The sequence below is a fragment of the Bufo bufo genome, chromosome 11, assembly GCF_905171765.1.
Source record: "Bufo bufo chromosome 11, aBufBuf1.1, whole genome shotgun sequence".
Classification (NCBI taxonomy): Eukaryota; Metazoa; Chordata; class Amphibia; order Anura; family Bufonidae; genus Bufo; species Bufo bufo.
In genome coordinates, this window is record NC_053399.1 from 100,768,942 (window position 1) to 100,789,233 (window position 20,292).

The 20,292-nt window shown below is 53.4% G+C and overlaps 2 protein-coding genes across 3 annotated transcripts; both read left to right on the plus strand.

Moving 5' to 3' along the window:
• The first annotated feature begins 202 nt into the window (after positions 1–202).
• Positions 203–9,768, plus strand: LOC120981775 (mothers against decapentaplegic homolog 4-like). Of its 2 annotated transcripts, none has more exons than XM_040411481.1 (13): positions 203–221; positions 1,382–1,496; positions 3,700–3,948; positions 5,924–6,098; positions 6,177–6,197; positions 6,283–6,507; positions 7,420–7,575; positions 7,683–7,787; positions 7,907–7,960; positions 8,045–8,228; positions 8,310–8,478; positions 8,587–8,725; positions 8,925–9,768. In XM_040411481.1, exons 3-13 carry the CDS (start codon positions 3,712–3,714, stop codon positions 9,134–9,136), a joined length of 1,677 nt encoding a protein of 558 aa, XP_040267415.1. In that variant the 5' UTR covers positions 203–221; positions 1,382–1,496; positions 3,700–3,711; the 3' UTR covers positions 9,137–9,768. The 2 variants fall into 2 exon arrangements, with proteins under 2 accessions (XP_040267415.1, XP_040267414.1); XM_040411480.1 differs by having other exon boundaries at positions 211–251.
• Positions 9,769–15,448: 5,680 nt separating this feature from the next.
• Positions 15,449–19,392, plus strand: SNAPIN (SNAP associated protein). The gene is made up of 4 exons (XM_040411793.1): positions 15,449–15,586; positions 18,500–18,546; positions 18,631–18,749; positions 18,829–19,392. Exons 1-4 carry the CDS (start codon positions 15,483–15,485, stop codon positions 18,913–18,915), a joined length of 357 nt encoding a protein of 118 aa, XP_040267727.1. The 5' UTR covers positions 15,449–15,482; the 3' UTR covers positions 18,916–19,392.
• Positions 19,393–20,292: the final 900 nt, after the last annotated feature.

The window sequence follows — 20,292 nt, forward strand, 5'->3', positions numbered from 1 at the left end:
AGCAGACCAGCCCGGCAGGCAGCGCCCGCGAGAGACGAGCCCTGCCATTGGACGGAGGGAGGGCTCGCCCATACAAGCCGCGCCGCCATTGGCTGCTGCCGCTAGCGAAGCGCATGACGTCATCGCCGGCTTCGCCTATTGTTATAACGGAGCGAAAACAAGTTCTGGAGAGGGAAGAACTGAGAGAAGAAGTGAAGGACAGAGGCGGGGGCATCAGCGACCACAGGGGCAGAGGAGAGGGCATCAGCGACCGCAGGGGCAGAGGAGAGGGCATCAGCGACCACAGGGGCAGAGGAGAGGGCATCAGCGACCGCAGGGGCAGAGGAGAGGGCATCAGCGACCGCAGAGGAGAGGGCATCAGCGACCGCAGGGGCAGAGGAGAGGGCATCAGCGACCGCAGGGGCAGAGGAGAGGGCATCAGCGACCGCAGGGGCAGAGGAGAGGGCATCAGCGACCGCAGGGGCAGAGGAGAGGGCATCAGCGACCGCAGGGGCAGAGGAGAGGGCATCAGCGACCGCAGGGGCAGAGGAGAGGGCATCAGCGACCGCAGGGGCAGAGGAGAGGGCATCAGCGACCGCAGGGGCAGAGGAGAGGGCATCAGCGACCGCAGGGGCAGAGGAGAGGGCATCAGCGACCGCAGGGGCAGAGGAGAGGGCATCAGCGACCGCAGGGGCAGAGGAGAGGGCATCAGCGACCGCAGGGGCAGAGGAGAGGGCATCAGCGACCGCAGGGGCAGAGGAGAGGGCATCAGCGACCGCAGAGGAGAGGGCATCAGCGACCGCAGGGGCAGAGGAGAGGGCATCAGCGACCGCAGAGGAGAGGGCATCAGCGACCGCAGAGGAGAGGGCATCAGCGACCGCAGGGGCAGAGGAGAGGGCATCAGCGACCGCAGGGGCAGAGGAGAGGGCATCAGCGACCGCAGGGGCAGAGGAGAGGGCATCAGCGACCGCAGGGGCAGAGGAGAGGGCATCAGCGACCGCAGGGGCAGAGGAGAGGGCATCAGCGACCGCAGGGGCAGAGGAGAGGGCATCAGCGACCGCAGGGGCAGAGGAGAGGGCATCAGCGACCGCAGGGGCAGAGGAGAGGGCATCAGCGACCGCAGGGGCAGAGGAGAGGGCATCAGCGACCGCAGGGGCAGAGGAGAGGGCATCAGCGACCACAGGGGCAGAGGAGAGGGCATCAGCGACCACAGGGGCAGAGGAGAGGGCATCAGCGACCACAGGGGCAGAGGAGAGGGCATCAGCGACCGCAGGGGCAGAGGAGAGGGCATCAGCGACCACAGGGGCAGAGGAGAGGGCATCAGCGACCGCAGGGGCAGAGGAGAGGGCATCAGCGACCGCAGGGGCAGAGGAGAGGGCATCAGCGACCACAGGGGCAGAGGAGAGGGTTTTAGAACAGACCACGGAGGGAGGAGCTGCAGTCAGGGTGACAGGTGGGACCCGGGGAAAGGGCGATGCTCAGGGACCCCAACATCACCCGCTGCATCTGAGGCAGACGTAAGTATAGAGTATGTGTGATAGAGCTGTGTGTGCCCCCGTCACCCTCCGACCACCCATCTTATTCTCCCCCCAGTTACCCACTGACCCCCACATCTGTGACCCCCATAACCCTCCGACCCTCACATCAGTAGCCCACCCAACCACACATCTGTGACCCCCATAATCCGCCTGACCACACATCTGTGCCCCCCATAACCTACCCAACCACACATCTGTGCCCCCAATAATCTGCCTGACCACACATCTGTGCCCCCATAACCCACCCGACAACCACACATCTGTGCCCCCATAACCCACCCGACAACCACACATCTGTGCCCCCCATAATCCGCCTGACCACACATCTGTGCCCCCATAACCCACCCGACAACCACACATCTGTGCCCCCCATAACCCGCCCGACCACACACCTGTGCCCCCCATAACCCACCCGACAACCACACATCTGTGCCCCCCATAACCCGCCCGACCACACACCTGTGCCCCCCATAACCCGCCCGACCACACACCTGTGCCCCCCATAACCCGCCCGACCACACACCTGTGCCCCCCATAACCCGCCCGACCACACACCTGTGCCCCCCATAACCCGCCCGACCACACACCTGTGCCCCCCATAACCCGCCCGACCACACACCTGTGCCCCCCATAACCCGCCCGACCACACATCTGTGCCCCCCATAACCCGCCCGACCACACACCTGTGCCCCCCATAACCCGCCCGACCACACACCTGTGCCCCCCATAACCCGCCCGACCACACACCTGTGCCCCCCATAACCCGCCCGACCACACATCTGTGCCCCCCATAACCCACCCGACCACACATCTGTGCCCCCCATAACCCGCCCGACCACACACCTGTGCCCCCCATAACCCGCCCGACCACACACCTGTGCCCCCCATAACCCGCCCGACCACACACCTGTGCCCCCCATAACCCGCCCGACCACACACCTGTGCCCCCCATAACCCGCCCGACCACACACCTGTGCCCCCCATAACCCGCCCGACCACACACCTGTGCCCCCGGTAACCCAGCCACCCCCGCCTCTGTCCTGTACTCTGCCAGCCACACAGCTAACTTGACTTCCTGTCTGTGCCTCTGAAGGGTTAAGCACAGTCATGTGACCAGATTGAGGGGGCGGGGCTCTTCTACCCCCAATCTCCCAGGAGTGTAATGGGGCTCATCCCAGCGGGCAGCGGGCCCCCCACTGTAATGCTGAGCGCAGTGTGCGAGGCTCCAGATTACTGAGGCCACGCCCCAGGTGTCTGAAGGGTTAAATATCCCCAGGGGAGGATTGGCTTCAGCTGGGCCCAGTTGAGGCCTGTGCTGGAGGTTACATAGGATCCCCACTGGCAGCCCCATGTAAGGCAGTCCTCCAGCCTGGCCAGTTATAATGGAGTACATGGGGCTGGACGATGGGGTGTCCCCGGTCCCCGCAATGTGCTCTGATGAGGAGATATTTGGGGAAGGACTCTCTGAAGGGGTGAGGAGCCTCTGTACATCTATGTCGTGTTGTAGCAGTGCATGCTGGGAGTTGTAGTTTGTCCTTAAAGTCACCCATCCCCCCCCTTTTTTTTATTCTGGGGGTTGGGGGGACCCATCCCAGCTCTCTGGAGAACTACAGCACCCAGCATTCAGGTCATCCTGGTAGTTGTGGCAGAGCATGCACCCTTCACCGCCTGCTGTGGGTGTGTGGGCACAGCTGGCACCGCTGTAGTCACCCTCGCTTGCCGGCTCCTCACTGTCACTTCTCCTGCAGGTGTGTGGGCACAGCTGGCACCGCTGTAGTCACCCTCGCTTGCCGGCTCCTCACTGTCACTTCTCCTGCTGGTGGGTGTGTGGGCACAGCTGGCACCGCTGTAGTCACCCTCGCTTGCCGGCTCCTCACTGTCACTTCTCCTGCTGGTGGGTGTGTGGGCACAGCTGGCACCGCTGTAGTCGCCCTCCTCTGCCGGCTCCTCACTGTCACTTCTCCTGCAGGTGTGTGGGCACAGCTGGCACCGCTGTAGTCGCCCTCCTCTGCCGGCTCCTCACTGTCACTTCTCCTGCAGGTGTGTGGGCACAGCTGGCACCGCTGTAGTCGCCCTCCTCTGCCGGCTCCTCACTGTCACTTCTCCTGCAGGTGTGTGGGCACAGCTGGCACCGCTGTAGTCGCCCTCCTCTGCCGGCTCCTCACTGTCACTTCTCCTGCAGGTGATCCCCACCATGTCCCTTACCCCCCCGAACAGCAGCGACGCCTGCCTCAGCATCGTGCACAGTCTGATGTGCCACCGCCAGGGAGGGGACAATGAGGGCTTTGCCAAGCGTGCCATCGAGAGCCTGGTCAAGAAGCTGAAGGAGAAGAAGGATGAGTTGGACTCTCTTATAACCGCCATTACCACAAACGGGGTGCACCCCAGCAAGTGTGTTACCATCCAGCGGACCCTTGATGGGAGGCTGCAGGTAGGTGGCAGGGGGAACGAGCGGGTGCACTGCTGTCAATCTGGATCGGGCGTCTCTTCTCCGAGCTCTTGTTCTGTTCTCACTGTTCAGAAGGTGTCTCTGAACATAGTCTCTGTTGCTCGCCACCTGTCTCTCTCGGGCATGCGCGTCTGCTCGCCGTCTGTCTCTCTCGGGCATGCGCGTCTGCTCGCCGTCTGTCTCTCTCGGGCATGCGCGTCTGCTCGCCGTCTGTCTCTCTCGGGCATGCGCGCCTGCTTGCCGTCTGTCTCTCTCGGGCATGCGCGTCTGCTCGCCGTCTGTCTCTCTCGGGCATGCGCGTCTGCTCGCCGTCTGTCTCTCTCGGGCATGCGCACCTGCTTGCGGTCTGTCTCTCTCGGGCATGCGCGCCTGCTTGCGGTCTGTCTCTCTCGGGCATGCGCGTCTGCTTGCCGTCTGCTCGCTGTCTGTCTCTCTCGGGCATGCGCGTCTGCTTGCAGTCTGTCTCTCTCGGGCATGCGCGTCTGCTCGCCGTCTGTCTCTCTCGGGCATGCGCGTCTGCTCGCCGTCTGTCTCTCTCGGGCATGCGCGTCTGCTCGCCGTCTGTCTCTCTCTGGCATGCGCGTCTGCTCGCCGTCTGTCTCTCTCTGGCATGCGCGTCTGCTCGCCGTCTGTCTCTCGGGCATGCGATTATTCTCGCTGTCTGTCTCTCGGCCATGCACCTTTGCTACTCTGATATTTTTGCTCTTTCTCTTGTTTTTACTTTCTATCGGTTTCTCCTCTTTTTATTCTCTTTCTGTCTCTCTCTTTTTCTCACTCTCTCTTTCTGGCTCTTTTTTGCGCTCTCTCTCTCTCTCGGTCTGCCCTGTCTTGCGCCTCCTCTGCTTGCTGTGCTGATGAGTCACTGTCTGGCAGGATGGGGGGGGGGGGTATGTTTTGTCTGCGCGGAGTCCTCCAGGGAGCGGAGGGGGATGGAGCGTCTCCTACAAACAGTACACGAGCCGCTATTCCTGCATTCCTGGAGGCTGCGCGCTCTGCACTCCTTGCTGTACGAATAGGAGCAGGTACTTACCGTGTACTCACCTTCCATAATGCCGTAAACCGTTATGTGTCTGTACTGTACCCCAACTGTGACCGGGCCCAACATCACTAGAGATCAGCGGTGACATCACTGAGAATGCAGCCTATCCATCACTAGAGATCAGCGGTGACATCACTGAGCATGCAGCCTGTCCATCACTAGAGATCAGCGGTGACATCGCTGAGAATGCCGCCTATCCATCACTAGAGATCAGCGGGGACATCACTGAGAATGCCGCCTATCCATCACTAGAGATCAGCGGTGACATCACTGAGCATGCAGCCTATCCATCACTAGAGATCAGCGGTGACATCACTGAGAATGCCGCCTATCCATCACTAGAGATCAGCGGTGACATCACTGAGAATGCAGCCTATCCATCACTAGAGATCAGCGGTGACATCACTGAGAATGCCGCCTATCCATCACTAGAGATCAGCGGTGACATCACTGAGAATGCCGCCTATCCATCACTAGAGATCAGCGGTGACATCACTGAGAATGCAGCCTATCCATCACTAGAGATCAGCGGTGACATCACTGAGAATGCAGCCTATCCATCACTAGAGATCAGCGGTGACATCACTGAGAATGCAGCCTATCCATCACTAGAGATCAGCGGTGACATCACTGAGAATGCAGCCTATCCATCACTAGAGATCAGCGGTGACATCACTGAGAATGCCGCCTATCCATCACTAGAGATCAGCGGTGACATCACTGAGAATGCAGCCTATCCATCACTAGAGATCAGCAGTGACATCACTGAGAATGCAGCCTATCCATCACTAGAGATCAGCGGTGACATCACTGAGAATGCCGCCTATCCGTTCACTAGAGATCAGCGGTGACATGACTGAGAATGCCGCCTATCGGTTCTGTCCTGCCCCCTCGTTGACCCTGCGTTCTCTCTTGTAGGTGGCTGGCAGGAAGGGCTTCCCCCATGTGATTTATGCCCGGCTGTGGCGCTGGCCGGACCTCCACAAGAACGAGCTGAAACACGTGAAGTTCTGCCAGTATGCGTTTGACCTGAAGTATGACAGCGTGTGTGTGAACCCCTACCACTACGAGCGGGTGGTGTCGCCAGGCATCGGTGAGTGTGGGCAGCAGGGGGCGCTGCACAGCGGAGGCTCCTGTGTGATACTTACGCTGTCATCTCCTTGTGTTGCAGGACTGAGTATCCAGAGCTCGGGTGAGTTTCCGTCTTGTCCTTCCCACGTCTCTTTCATTTGCTCCACACTTTCCGCTGACTGTTCTCCCGTCTTGGCGTTTCTAAGGCACTCCATGCCGGCCGGTGAAGGAGGAGTTTTCAAATGACTGTGAGATGGACATCCCTCCATGCCTCTCAGCGTCCCAGGAACTGCAGCAGTCCATGAACCATGCCTCTCTACCTCCGATGCCTCCTTCAGACTCTTACCGACCTACTCTTCCTCCTCTTACTTTGCCTAAAAGTCCTCAAACAGCAGTTGGCATGTACCCCAGTATACCCATGTCACCCTCAGGTAAGTGTTTGCTGTCCGTCCACTGTCACTGATGAGAGGTCTTCTGGAGTAGCAGGAAAATAGGGAACAGTAAGCATCCAAGTGACTTTGACAAGGTCCATATTGAGATGTGTAGATAGATCATCTCCAGAACAGCTGGTCTTCTAGGATGTTCCTGGTATGTAGTGGTTGGTACCTACCAAAAGTGGTCCAAGAAAGGACAACTAGGGAATCGGTGACAAGGTTACATTATCGGCCATGTGGCCGTAGACCAGTCAGAGCACTCGTATGAGCTCTGTCCACCACGTCTGCATCAGAACTGGAGCAAAGGAAGAAGGTAGCCCAGTGGGATGAATCGCATGCGGCCAGCCAGGTACATGTGCGTCACTTGCACGGTAAAGAGATGACACCGGGTGCACTGTGGGAAGAAGGCGGCCTGGCACTCGGGTGCAGGTGCATCATTTACATGGGGAAGAAAAGAGCTTGTGGAGGCCGTGTGAATGTGACATGTAAAACTTGCCTAACCATTGCAGAGACAAGTGTCCCCTTCATGGCAGTGGCGCCCCCCTAATAGTCTCTTTCAGCAGAATAATGCCCATCCACACTGAGGAACAGGACAATAAGATAAAGGTTTTGACTTGTCTCCAAATTCCCAGATCTCAAGCTAGTCTTCATCTTTGGGATCCATGGAAGCTGTAATGAGAGACCTTGGAGGCCATGAAGGGTCAGAGAGGCTTGAGAAGCTAATATTAGGCAGATGGTCTTAACGTCATGACTGATCAGTGTCCATCACTGTTGAGGTGTAGTAAAGCCCAGTGAGTCTCCAGGGCATTGAGCAGTGATATCACCGCTTACATGGGGTTTTAGGATGTGACGTAGGCCATTGTCAGGTATCATCTGCTTGGTTATATTGACGTTCTCATTTCTGTGCAGTGGCCCCTGGTTGCCCCATTTCTTCACTGACACATAATGAGGGCCTTTTACCAGTCTTACCGCCTCAACAGATGGTCTCCCCATCTCCCCCTTCTACTCCAAACCACAACTCGCAGAGTAATGGGTACCCGTCACCCCCCAAGCAGCCTTTCCACAGTAAGTATAGCACGTGGCATGGGCCTTCTTACAGATGCTTTTGAGTAACGCTGTGAATTCTGACAACTCCTTGTCCCACTGTCCTCTCCTCACTTGCTTTTCCACAGCTGCTTGGACAGGAAACAGCACAGCATCCTATTCCCCCAGTCCTGCACCCCAGCCTAATGGGAGGGGAAGCCAACAGCCACCGCTGCACCACCCAAACCATTACTGTACGTCTGTTGCTCCACCCGGCTGGCACCGCTATAAGCCACAGAATGACACCATAACCAAGTCGTCCTTCTTTCCGGTAGCTGTAATTAACCATGTTCTCCTACCTCGCACCCTACAGGGCCTCACCATCAGAGCTCTCCCCAGTACTCTCACCCGGTCTCCAATCACCCAGGTAAGTCACCCCTGAAGCTTCTCACCTTTGTAGATTTCACCCCCCTCCATTTTTCTACGTTTTAACCATTCTCATTCCTGGCAGGCCCGGAGTTTTGGTGTTCAGTCGCATACTTTGAAATGGATGTTCAGGTGGGAGAGATCTTTAAAGTGCCCTCGAACTGCCCAGTGGTGACTGTGGACGGATACGTAGACCCATCAGGAGGAGACAGGTTCTGCCTCGGGCAGTTGTCTAACGTGCATCGTACAGATACCAGTGAACGAGCGAGGTGAGACAAGGGTGGCAACTGCCATGCCACTTGTGCAGCGCATACTACAAGCATCGGCAAGGCATCTGTCTTTCTCCTCAGGTTGCACATCGGAAAAGGTGTCCAATTAGAGTGTCGTGGAGAGGGAGATGTCTGGATGAGGTGCCTCAGTGACCACGCTGTCTTCGTGCAAAGCTACTACTTGGATAGAGAGGCCGGCAGAGCGCCAGGGGACGCCGTGCACAAGATTTACCCCGGAGCTTATATTAAGGTATCTGCTCCACATGTCCTTCTTGGTCTTCTTTTACCGGAGAGCTATGTTAACATGACTTTGAAAGTAACCCATCTGCTGGAAGTGACTTTAAAATACTTTTCTTAGGTGTTTGACCTGCGGCAATGTCATCGACAAATGCAGCAACAGGCTGCCACAGCGCAGGCGGCAGCAGCTGCCCAGGCAGCGGCAGTAGCTGGAACAATCCCGGGCCCAGGATCTGTGGGTGGCATCGCCCCCGCTGTCAGTAAGTACGATGAGAGGAGGAGGAGCACTATTTAAAAGCTCTTCAACCACAGTAGAAGGTCCACGTTAAGTACGTAAAGTCTTCAGTGTCTTGCTATGAGTCCAATCTATGGCAGCGAAGGTGGAAACTTGTAGGAGAGGGGATCGCTTTCGTCTGGTGCTTGGTGTTTTGTCAGCATTTCCTTATGTTCTCTGCACAGGTCTGTCCGCAGCTGCCGGTATTGGCGTTGACGATCTCCGTCGCCTCTGCATCCTCCGTCTCAGTTTTGTTAAGGGATGGGGCCCTGACTACCCTCGTCAGAGCATCAAACAGACACCGTGCTGGATAGAAGTTCACCTCCACCGAGCGCTGCAGCTTTTAGATGAAGTTCTTCATACACTGCCAATGGCGGATCCTAATTCGGTCAATTAGCATGGAGGGGTGCCAGAGAAGAGACATGGACGGTACAAGTGGCTCCTTAATGCCAAATTTAACCTGTGCAGTGTTAAACCCAAATACCAAGGAGGATCCAGACACCTTCTACGGTTTTCTTCCTCGTTGACTTTGCTGGCAGACTATGGCTTCCCAAGGTGACAGTCTTGGGATAAATCTTGCCCTTGGTTAGTCTTGCTTGGCAAAGTCTATAGAGAATCCATTGTTTGGGATTAACCTCGGGGTGCGGACAGTATAACACATTGTGGGATGGTTTAATGTAACTCTGTAGTAGTTGCACATGAAGATGGAATCCCCTACTGTTGTGGCACAATTCGGAAGACTGGTGGCAAGCCAGAGAAGCTTTAGATGGTCTCCTACTTGTGAGACTGTTCCATGGCTACCTCACCTGCAGGATCCGTGGAAATGTGACAATCAGGACCTTTTTTATGTTGGATTCAGAAGGACAGAGCAGGGACGACGTCTTAATAAGAAAAAATAAAAATCTGTGCAAGGCCAAAAATAACAAAAACAGTAAAATGGGGGCACGACAAGAGGAGTAGACTGCTTTTTGATAGGATTTCCATGTAAAAACCAAGTTATATTAAATAAAATATTTATGTAAAACAGGTTATAAACCTCGTGCTCTGTATGTGCGCCTAGAACAGTGAGGACGAACCTGTGGCATGGGTGCCAGAGTCGGTAATTGGAGCCCTCTCTGTGGGCACCCGCACCCTGGAAAAAGTCTACGGTGTACCAATATGCCCTAGATTTTCCCTGCCATTCATCAACTCGGTGCACTATGAACAGCGCAGGGTACACTATGTACGGCGCAGGGTGCACTATGTACGGCACAGGCAGCGCAGGGTGCACTATGTACGGCACAGGCAGCGCAGGGTGCACTATGTACGGCACAGGCAGCGCAGGGTGCACTATGTACGGCACAGGCAGCGCAGGGTGCACTATGTACGGCACAGGCAGCGCAGGGTGCACTATGTACGGCACAGGCAGCGCAGGGTGCACTATGTACGGCACAGGCAGCGCAGGGTGCACTATGAACAGCACAGGCAGCGCATTGACTGTAGGCAGGATATTATAGCTACATGATGAACTACATGGAGGATATACTATATGGGACTAGTATTCAGATTAAATTGCACTGTTGGCACTTTGCGATAAAAAAAGTGGGTTTGAGGTTGCCGTTTGGCCACTGTCTCTAAAAGGTTCGCCATCACTGGTGGTGAAGAAGGGAAAATGGTTAACAGCACAGCTCTATATAATCCTCACACGTCTCTTCTATATGTGACCACAGCTCTATATAATCCTCACACGTCTCTTCTTCATGTGACCACAGCTCTATATAATCCTCACACGTCTCTTCTTCTTCATGTGACCACAGCTCTATATAATCCTCACACGTCTCTTCTTCATGTGACCACAGCTCTATATAATCCTCACACGTCTCTTCTTCATGTGACCACAGCTCTATATAATCCTCACACGTCTCTTCTTCTTCATGTGACCACAGCTCTATATAATCCTCACACGTCTCTTCTTCTTCATGTGACCACAGCTCTATATAATCCTCACACGTCTCTTCTTCATGTGACCACAGCTCTATATAATCCTCACACGTCTCTTCTTCATGTGACCACAGCTCTATATAATCCTCACACGTCTCTTCTTCTTCATGTGACCACAGCTCTATATAATCCTCACACGTCTCTTCTTCTTCATGTGACCACAGCTCTATATAATCCTCACACGTCTCTTCTTCATGTGACCACAGCTCTATATAATCCTCACACGTCTCTTCTTCATGTGACCACAGCTCTATATAATCCTCACACGTCTCTTCTTCTTCATGTGACCACAGCTCTATATAATCCTCACACGTCTCTTCTTCATGTGACCACAGCTCTATATAATCCTCACACGTCTCTTCTTCATGTGACCACAGCTCTATATATTCCTCACACGTCTCTTCTTCTTCATGTGACCACAGCTCTATATAATCCTCACACGTCTCTTCTTCTTCATGTGACCACAGCTCTATATAATCCTCACACGTCTCTTCTTCATGTGACCACAGCTCTATATAATCCTCACACGTCTCTTCTTCATGTGACCACAGCTCTATATAATCCTCACACGTCTCTTCTTCTTCATGTGACCACAGCTCTATATAATCCTCACACGTCTCTTCTCCTTCATGTGACCACAGCTCTATATAATCCTCACACGTCTCTTCTTCATGTGACCACAGCTCTATATAATCCTCACACGTCTCTTCTTCTTCATGTGACCACAGCTCTATATAATCCTCACACGTCTCTTCTTCTCCTTCATGTGACCACAGCTCTATATAATCCTCACACGTCTCTTCTTCATGTGACCACAGCTCTATATAATCCTCACACGTCTCTTCTTCATGTGACCACAGCTCTATATAATCCTCACACGTCTCTTCTTCATGTGACCACAGCTCTATATAATCCTCACACGTCTCTTCTTCTTCATGTGACCACAGCTCTATATAATCCTCACACGTCTCTTCTTCTTCATGTGACCACAGCTCTATATAATCCTCACACGTCTCTTCTTCTTCATGTGATCACAGCTCTATATGATCCTCACACGTCTCTTCTTCTTCATGTGACCACAGCTCTATATAATCCTCACACGTCTCTTCTTCATGTGACCACAGCTCTATATAACCCTCACACGTCTCTTCTTCTTCATGTGACCACAGCTCTATATAATCCTCACACGTCTCTTCTTCATGTGACCACAGCTCTATATAATCCACACACGTCTCTTCTTCATGTGACCACAGCTCTATATAATCCTCACACGTCTCTTCTTCTTCATGTGACCACAGCTCTATATAATCCTCACACGTCTCTTCTTCTTCATGTGACCACAGCTCTATATAATCCTCACACGTCTCTTCTTCATGTGACCACAGCTCTATATAATCCTCACACGTCTCTTCTTCATGTGACCACAGCTCTATATAATCCTCACACGTCTCTTCTTCTTCATGTGACCACAGCTCTATATAATCCTCACACGTCTCTTCTCCTTCATGTGACCACAGCTCTATATAATCCTCACACGTCTCTTCTTCATGTGACCACAGCTCTATATAATCCTCACATTTCTCTTCTTCATGTGACCACAGCTCTATATAATCCTCACACGTCTCTTCTATATGTGACCACAGCTCTATATAATCCTCACACGTCTCTTCTTCTTCATGTGACCACAGCTCTATATAATCCTCACACGTCTCTTCTTCATGTGACCACAGCTCTATATAATCCTCACACGTCTCTTCTTCATGTGACCACAGCTCTATATAATCCTCACATGTCTCTTCTTCTTCATGTGACCACAGCTCTATATAATCCTCACACATCTCTTCTTCTTCATGTGACCACAGCTCTATATAATCCTCACACGTCTCTTCTTCATGTGACCACAGCTCTATATAATCCTCACATGTCTCTTCTTCTTCATGTGACCATAGCTCTATATAATCCTCACACCTCTCTTCTTCTTCATGTGACCACAGCTCTATATAATCCTCACACGTCTCTTCTTGATGTGACCACAGCTCTATATAATCCACACACGTCTCTTCTTCTTCATGTGACCACAGCTCTATATAATCCTCACACATCTCTTCTTCTTCATGTGACCACAGCTCTATATAATCCTCACACGTCTCTTCTTCATGTGACCACAGCTCTATATAATCCTCACACGTCTCTTCTCCTTCATGTGACCACAGCTCTATATAATCCTCACACGTCTCTTCTTCTCCTTCATGTGACCACAGCTCTATATAATCCTCACACGTCTCTTCTTCTTCATGTGACCACAGCTCTATATAATCCTCACACGTCTCTTCTTCATGTGACCACAGCTCTATATAATCCTCACACGTCTATTCTTCTTCATGTGACCACAGCTCTATATAATCCTCACACGTCTCTTCTTCTTCATGTGACCACAGCTCTATATAATCCTCACACGTCTCTTCTTCTTCATGTGACCACAGCTCTATATAATCCTCACACGTCTCTTCTTCTTCATGTGACCACAGCTCTATATAATCCTCACATGTCTCTTCTTCTTCATGTGACCACAGCTCTATATAATCCTCACACGTCTCTTCTTAATGTGACCACAGCTCTATATAATCCTCACACGTCTCTTCTTCATGTGACCACAGCTCTATATAATCCTCACACGTCTCTTCTTCATGTAACCACAGCTCTATATAATCCTCACACGTCTCTTCTTCATGTGACCACAGCTCTATATAATCCTCACACGTCTCTTCTTCTTCATGTGACCACAGCTCTATATAATCCTCACACGTCTCTTATTCATGTGACCACAGCTCTATATAATCCTCACACGTCTCTTCTTCTTCATGTGACCACAGCTCTATATAATCCTCACACGTCTCTTCTTCTTCATGTGACCACAGCTCTATATAATCCTCACATGTCTCTTATTCATGTGACCACAGCTCTATATAATCCTCACACGTCTCTTCTTCATGTGACCACAGCTCTATATAATCCTCACACGTCTCTTCTTCATGTGACCACAGCTCTATATAATCCTCACACGTCTCTTCTTCATGTGACCACAGCTCTATATAATCCTCACACGTCTCTTCTTCTTCATGTGACCACAGCTCTATATAATCCTCACACGTCTCTTCTTCTTCATGTGACCACAGCTCTATATAATCCTCACACGTCTCTTCTTCATGTGACCACAGCTCTATATAATCCTCACACGTCTCTTCTTCATGTGACCACAGCTCTATATAATCCTCACACGTCTCTTCTTCATGTGACCACAGCTCTATATAATCCTCACACGTCTCTTCTTCTTCATGTGACCACAGCTCTATATAATCCTCACACGTCTCTTCTTCATGTGACCACAGCTCTATATAATCCTCACACGTCTCTTCTTCTTCATGTGACCACAGCTCTATATAATCCTCACACGTCTCTTCTTCTTCATGTGACCACAGCTCTATATAATCCTCACACGTCTCTTCTTCTTCTTCATGTGACCACAGCTCTATATAATCCTCACATTTCTCTTCTTCATGTGACCACAGCTCTATATAATCCTCACATTTTTTCAGATGTTTCTCCACTCCTGTATAGAAGTCTATGTAAAACACACTTTCTAGAGCCTGTTTCATTTTGTACAGTATTCCATGCACCCTAAAAATATTCAAAAAGTGAAGGGGAAACAAAAACACAACCGCCTCTGCCATACTGGAATTGGATGCACCACATTTATTAGATGGCGTGTGCCTCTTATCTGGTACCCAACATTCACCAAGATCTTGGGTCTTTAAAGATGGGCCTCCTCCGATGCTGCAGGACTCTGACTATACTTCCGTCCGTCTGTCCATCTCTCGCACCTGTGCTTGCCATAGTAAAGGTCTTCTCGCGCTGTCCGTGTGGCAGGTAAACTGCTGGTCTATGGTATGAGTGCTCTAATAATAAATATAATATTACGACACGGCCGGTAATTTAGAGGCGGTAATTATTTTCCTGTGCGGACTGCTACTAATGAGCACTTTCACGGCGGAGCACTCATTAGTGCAGCCTTTACCCCCTTCCCCTTTTTCACTAATGGGGGAATTATTAATTCTGGGGGCACTAATATTATTGGGAGCCACAGTATAATAGTGTTAAGCCACTCCCCCCCACAACCACACCCCCTTTAGGGTGTGGCTTAACTTGGCAACCCTATTCACGCCCCAAAAGGATATCAATGAAACGTACAGGTCGCCATGCCACAAATGAGCCCTCACATGGCTCCGCAGACGTAAATATAACAATGATATAGGGGGCAGAATATGCCAATGCTGCGTCCGGTCCCACCCACTTTTCGGTGACTACCAGTTTCCAGGAATAGAAGCAGTAATGTGTTTGGTCACTTTCTGTGTAACATAATGGAGGGTGGCCATGGACAGCTCATACCCAGAGCATGGTTTCCATGGTTACAAGGTGTAGGCTATGGCAGCGGTTTCCTTTAGGTAATCTGTATCATGTGACCGGGGAAGGACCAGCCACGTGACTACGTCAGAGACGGCGCCTGTACGTAGAGTTCCGTCTTCAGTGTCCGCCATGTTCTCGGAGCCTGTGTGGTACAGTGCACGGGCGTCCGGCCCCGGGAAGATGGCGGACGGCGACACTCTGCATCTCGCCCTCTTGCGGCCGTATCCGTTTCATCATTGTATAAATCGTCGGAACAACAGGGTGGGGGGATTATGACGTCACTTCCTTATCGGTGAAGGATGGCGGCGTCGGTGTCTCCGGGGCGGGATGTGTTCGCTGAGGGGCTGCTGGAGCTGCTGAAGCCGGCGGTGCAGCAGCTGGATTCCCATGTTCATGCCGTGAGGTGCGGGGGATTCAGCGTCCTCCTGAGATTATACTGCCCCCTACTGAGCAGCGGGCTGTCCTCATGGGCTGCAGGGACCCTTCATGTAGAGGGGCCCCTTCACTCAAAGTGGGATGCACTAGTAAGAGGCCCCAAAGTGTACAAGCCCCACAGCATAAAGGGGCCCTGCACCCCATGTCCTCACCTACAGCCCCCCCTCTGTGTCCCCTGTAATGAAGAGCGGGGCTGTAGGGGTGATTCCTGGGGTGCGGTGTCCCCTGTAATGAAGAGCGAGGCTGTAGGGGTGATTCTCGGGGTGCGGTGTCTCCTGTAATGAAGAGCGGGGCTGTAGGGGTGATTCCTGGGGTGCGGTGTCCCCTATAATGAAGAGCTCGGCTGTAGGGGTGATTCCTGGGGTGCGGTGTCCCCTGTAACGAAGAGCTCGGCTGTAGGGGTGATTCCTGGGGTGCGGTGTCTCCTGTAATGAAGAGCTCGGCTGTAGGAGTGATTCCTGGGGTGCAGTGTCCCCTGTAATGAAGAGCTCGGCTGTAGGGGTGATTCTCGGGGTGCGGTGTCCCCTGTAATGAAGAGCGGGGCTGTAGGGGTGATTCCTGGGGTGCGGTGTCCCCTATAATGAAGAGCTCGGCTGTAGGGGTGATTCCTGGGGTGCGGTGTCCCCTATAATGAAGAGCGGGGCTGTAGGGGTGATTCCTGGGGTGCGGTGTCCCCTGTAATGAAGAGCTCGGCTGTAAGGGTGATTCCTGGGGTGCGGTGTCCCCTGTAATGAAGAGCTCGGCTGTAAGGGTGATTCCTGGGGTGCGGTGTCCCCTGTAACGAAGAGCTCGGCTGTAGGGGTGATTCCTGGGGTGCGGTGTCTCCTGTAATGAAGAGCTCGGCTGTAGGAGTGATTCCTGGGGTGCAGTGTCCCCTGTAATGAAGAGCTCGGCTGTAGGGGTGATTCTCGGGGTGCGGTGTCCCCTGTAATGAAGAGCGGGGCTGTAGGGGTGATTCCTGGGGTGCGGTGTCCCCTATAATGAAGAGCTCGGCTGTAGGGGTGATTCCTGGGGTGCAGTGTCCCCTATAATGAAGAGCGGGGCTGTAGGGGTGATTCCTGGGGTGCGGTGTCCCCTGTAATGAAGAGCTCGGCTGTAAGGGTGATTCCTGGGGTGCGGTGTCCCCTATAATGAAGAGCGGGGCTGTAGGGGTGATTCCTGGGGTGCGGTGTCCCCTGTAATGAAGAGCTCGGCTGTAGGGGTGATTCCTGGGGTGCGGTGTCCCCTGTAACGAAGAGCTCGGCTGTAGGAGTGATTCCTGGGGTGCGATGTCTCCTGTAATGAAGAGCTCGGCTGTAGGGGTGATTCCTGGGGTGCAGTGTCTCCTGTAATGAAGAGCGGGGCTGTAGGGGTGATTCCTGGGGTGCGGTGTCCCCTGTAATGAAGAGCGAGGCTGTAGGGGTGATTCTCGGGGTGCAGTGTCTCCTGTAACGAAGAGCTCGGCTGTAAGGGTGATTCCTGGGGTGCGGTGTCCCCTATAATGAAGAGCGGGGCTGTAGGGGTGATTCCTGGGGTGCAGTGTCTCCTGTAATGAAGAGCTCGGCTGTAGGGGTGATTCCTGGGGTGCGGTGTCCCCTGTAATGAAGAGCTCGGCTGTAAGGGTGATTCCTGGGGTGCGGTGTCTCCTGTAACGAAGAGCTGGGGTGCGGTGTCCCCTGTAACAAAGAGCTCGGCTGTAGGGGTGATTCTCGGGGTGCGGTGTCCCCTGTAACAAAGAGCTCGGCTGTAGGGGTGATTCTCTGGGTGTGGTGTCTCCTGTAACGAAGAGCGGGGCTGTAGGGGTGATTCCTGGGGTGCGGTGTCCTCTGTAACAAAGAGCTCGGCTGTAGGGGTGATTCTCGGGGTGCGGTGTCCCCTGTAACAAAGAGCTCGGCTGTAGGGGTGATTCTCTGGGTGTGGTGTCTCCTGTAACGAAGAGCTCGGCTGTAGGGGTGATTCCTGGGGTGCGGTGTCCTCTGTAATGAAGAGCTCGGCTGTCGGGGTGATTCCCGGTGTGCGGTGTCCCCTGTAATGAAGAGCTCGGCTGTAGGGGTGATTCCTGGGGTGCGATGTCTTCTGTAATGAAGAGCGGGGCTGTAGGGGTGATTCCTGGGGTGCGATGTCCCCTGTAATGAAGAGCTCGGCTGTAGGAGTGATTCCTGGGGTGCGGTGTCCCCTGTAACGAAGAGCTCTGCTGTAGGGGTGATTCCTGGGGTGCGATGTCTTCTGTAATGAAGAGCTCGGCTGTAGGGGTGATTCCTGGGGTGCGGTGTCCCCTGTAACGAAGAGCTCTGCTGTAGGGGTGATTCCTGGAGTGCGGTGTCTCCTGTAACGAAGAGCTCGGCTGTAGGGGTGATTCCTGGGGTGCAGTGTCTCCTGTAACGAAGAGCTCGGCTGTAGGGGTGATTCCTGGGGTGCAGTTTCTCCTGTAACGAAGAGCTCGGCTGTAGGGGTGATTCCTGGGGTGCAGTGTCTCCTGTAACGAAGAGCGGGGCTGTAGGGGTGATTCCTGGGGTGCAGTGTCTCCTGTAACGAAGAGCTCTGCTGTAGGGGTGATTCCTGGAGTGCGGTGTCTCCTGTAACGAAGAGCTCGGCTGTAGGGGTGATTCCTGGGGTGCAGTGTCTCCTGTAACGAAGAGCTCGGCTGTAGGGGTGATTCCTGGGGTGCAGTGTCTCCTGTAATGAAGAGCTCGGCTGTAGGGGTGATTCCTGGGGTGCAGTGTCTCCTGTAACGAAGAGCTCGGCTGTAGGGGCGTGGTGTCTCCTGTAAGGAAGAGCGGGGCTGTAGGGGTGATTCTCGGGGTGCACTGTCTCTTGTAGTGGAGTGGGTCTGTAGGGGAGATTCTTGGGGGCTGTCTTTCTTGGTGAGGACCCCCTTTCATCTCGGGCCCTCTTGTTGCAGGGAGAGCCAGGTGGATCTGCGGGAGCACATTGACAGTCTGGCGTCAGGTGAGTGGGAGGAGCTTGCTGTGATGACATCACTCAGAGGGTTTTGTCGCCCGTTTTCCGATCCTCTCATCTATCCCTCCGCAGAGCTGTGTAGGATTAACGAGGATCAGAAGGTCGCTCTGGACCTGGACCCGTATGTGAAGAAGCTGCTGAACGCCCGTCGCCGTGTGGTCCTGGTGAACAACATCCTGCAGAACGCCCAGGTGACAGGGAGCCGCTGATATTTGGGTGGGCCGCTCGCCCTGTGTGCCCCCGCTCATATTGTCTTCTGCTCTGTCGCAGGAGAGGCTGAGGCGCCTCAATCACAGCGTGGCCAAGGAGACGGCCCGCAGGAGAGCCATGCTGGACTCAGGAGCCCATTCCCAGTGAGGAGGCGCAGTAGGAGCTGAGCTACGCCTGACATCGGCATATGAGGTTTCCGGAAGCCCTGGCGTTGTGGGCGTCGCCTTCCGGGATCTAAATCCAGCACAGCCACCAATGAGGCTCCAGGTGCCTCCTCGCTCCGCCCTCCAGTCTTTCATAGCTGCCATGCATGAACCGTAACCATGTAGCAGGGCCCCCAGCCGAGGGGCCACGTCTGTAATCTACTGCCCACGGGTTTTTTGTGGCATTACATTAGCTAATCTCCAGCAATCGATATGCAGGGGGTTGAGCTTCAGAGCCGTTATAGCGGCGTCTTCGTGAAGCCATTGAAGCGTTACTGTCCGGTGACGATGTGGAGACATCAATCTGGGCGCGGGCACTGTCTGAGGGGGACGGGTTAAGTTTTGTAAAAATGCTTTATTATCTCATTTGTGCCGCTATCTCTTGTAGTCTGCAATAAACGTTCTGTGTTTTGGCTTGTGACATCTCCTCCCGAATGTATCATAACCCTCGTCCTGTTACTACTTGTCGGGGAGAGGCTTTGTCATGATGGGGGTGATGGTGGTGAACAGCACCATCTAGAGGTCTTTTGTGGAGCACCGCCTTGGAATGGTAAGACTATGGTGAAAGAGGGGTTGTCGGTCTCAATGTAAAGAATAACGCTGTCCCCTGCAGCTTTTAGCAGCGCTGGGGTAGTCCCATCAGAGAATGTGCCCCCCTGGTATGGTCGACTGCAGGCTCTAGGTCTGGCTCGTGGCCTGCTGACTTCACCGCGGTCTTACGGGATTTTCACCGGCTGTTATGGCTTCAGCCCACAAGAAGGGGATCTTCTCCTCCATGACTAAGAGGGTAGCATTGTGCTGGAGGAGGTCAAGAAGTGGGACATCATGATAGGCCAGGTGCATATCTGTAACCTGCAGCTTATGGACTAAACTATACCTACCCTGATAACATCAACCCTACCCAAATGGCTGATAACAGGGGGCAATAGTCTGTATTCTGTCCTACAGTCATCCTCTCCCCTGAAATGGCTGATAACAGGGGCAATAGACTGTATTCTCCTGTCCTACAGTCATCCTCTCCTCTGAAATGGCTGATAACAGGGGGCAATATACTGTATTCTCCTGTCCTACAGTCATCCTCTCCCCTGAAATGGCTGATAACAGGAGGCAATAGACTGTATTCTCCTGTCCTACAGTCATCCTCTCCCCTGAAATGGCTGATAACAGGGGGCAATAGACTGTATTCTCCTGTCCTACAGTCATCCTCTCCCCTGAAATGGCTGATAACAGGGGCAATAGACTGTATTCTCCTGTCCTACAGTCATCCTCTCCCCTGAAATGGCTGATAACAGGGGGCAATAGACTGTATTCTCCTGTCCTA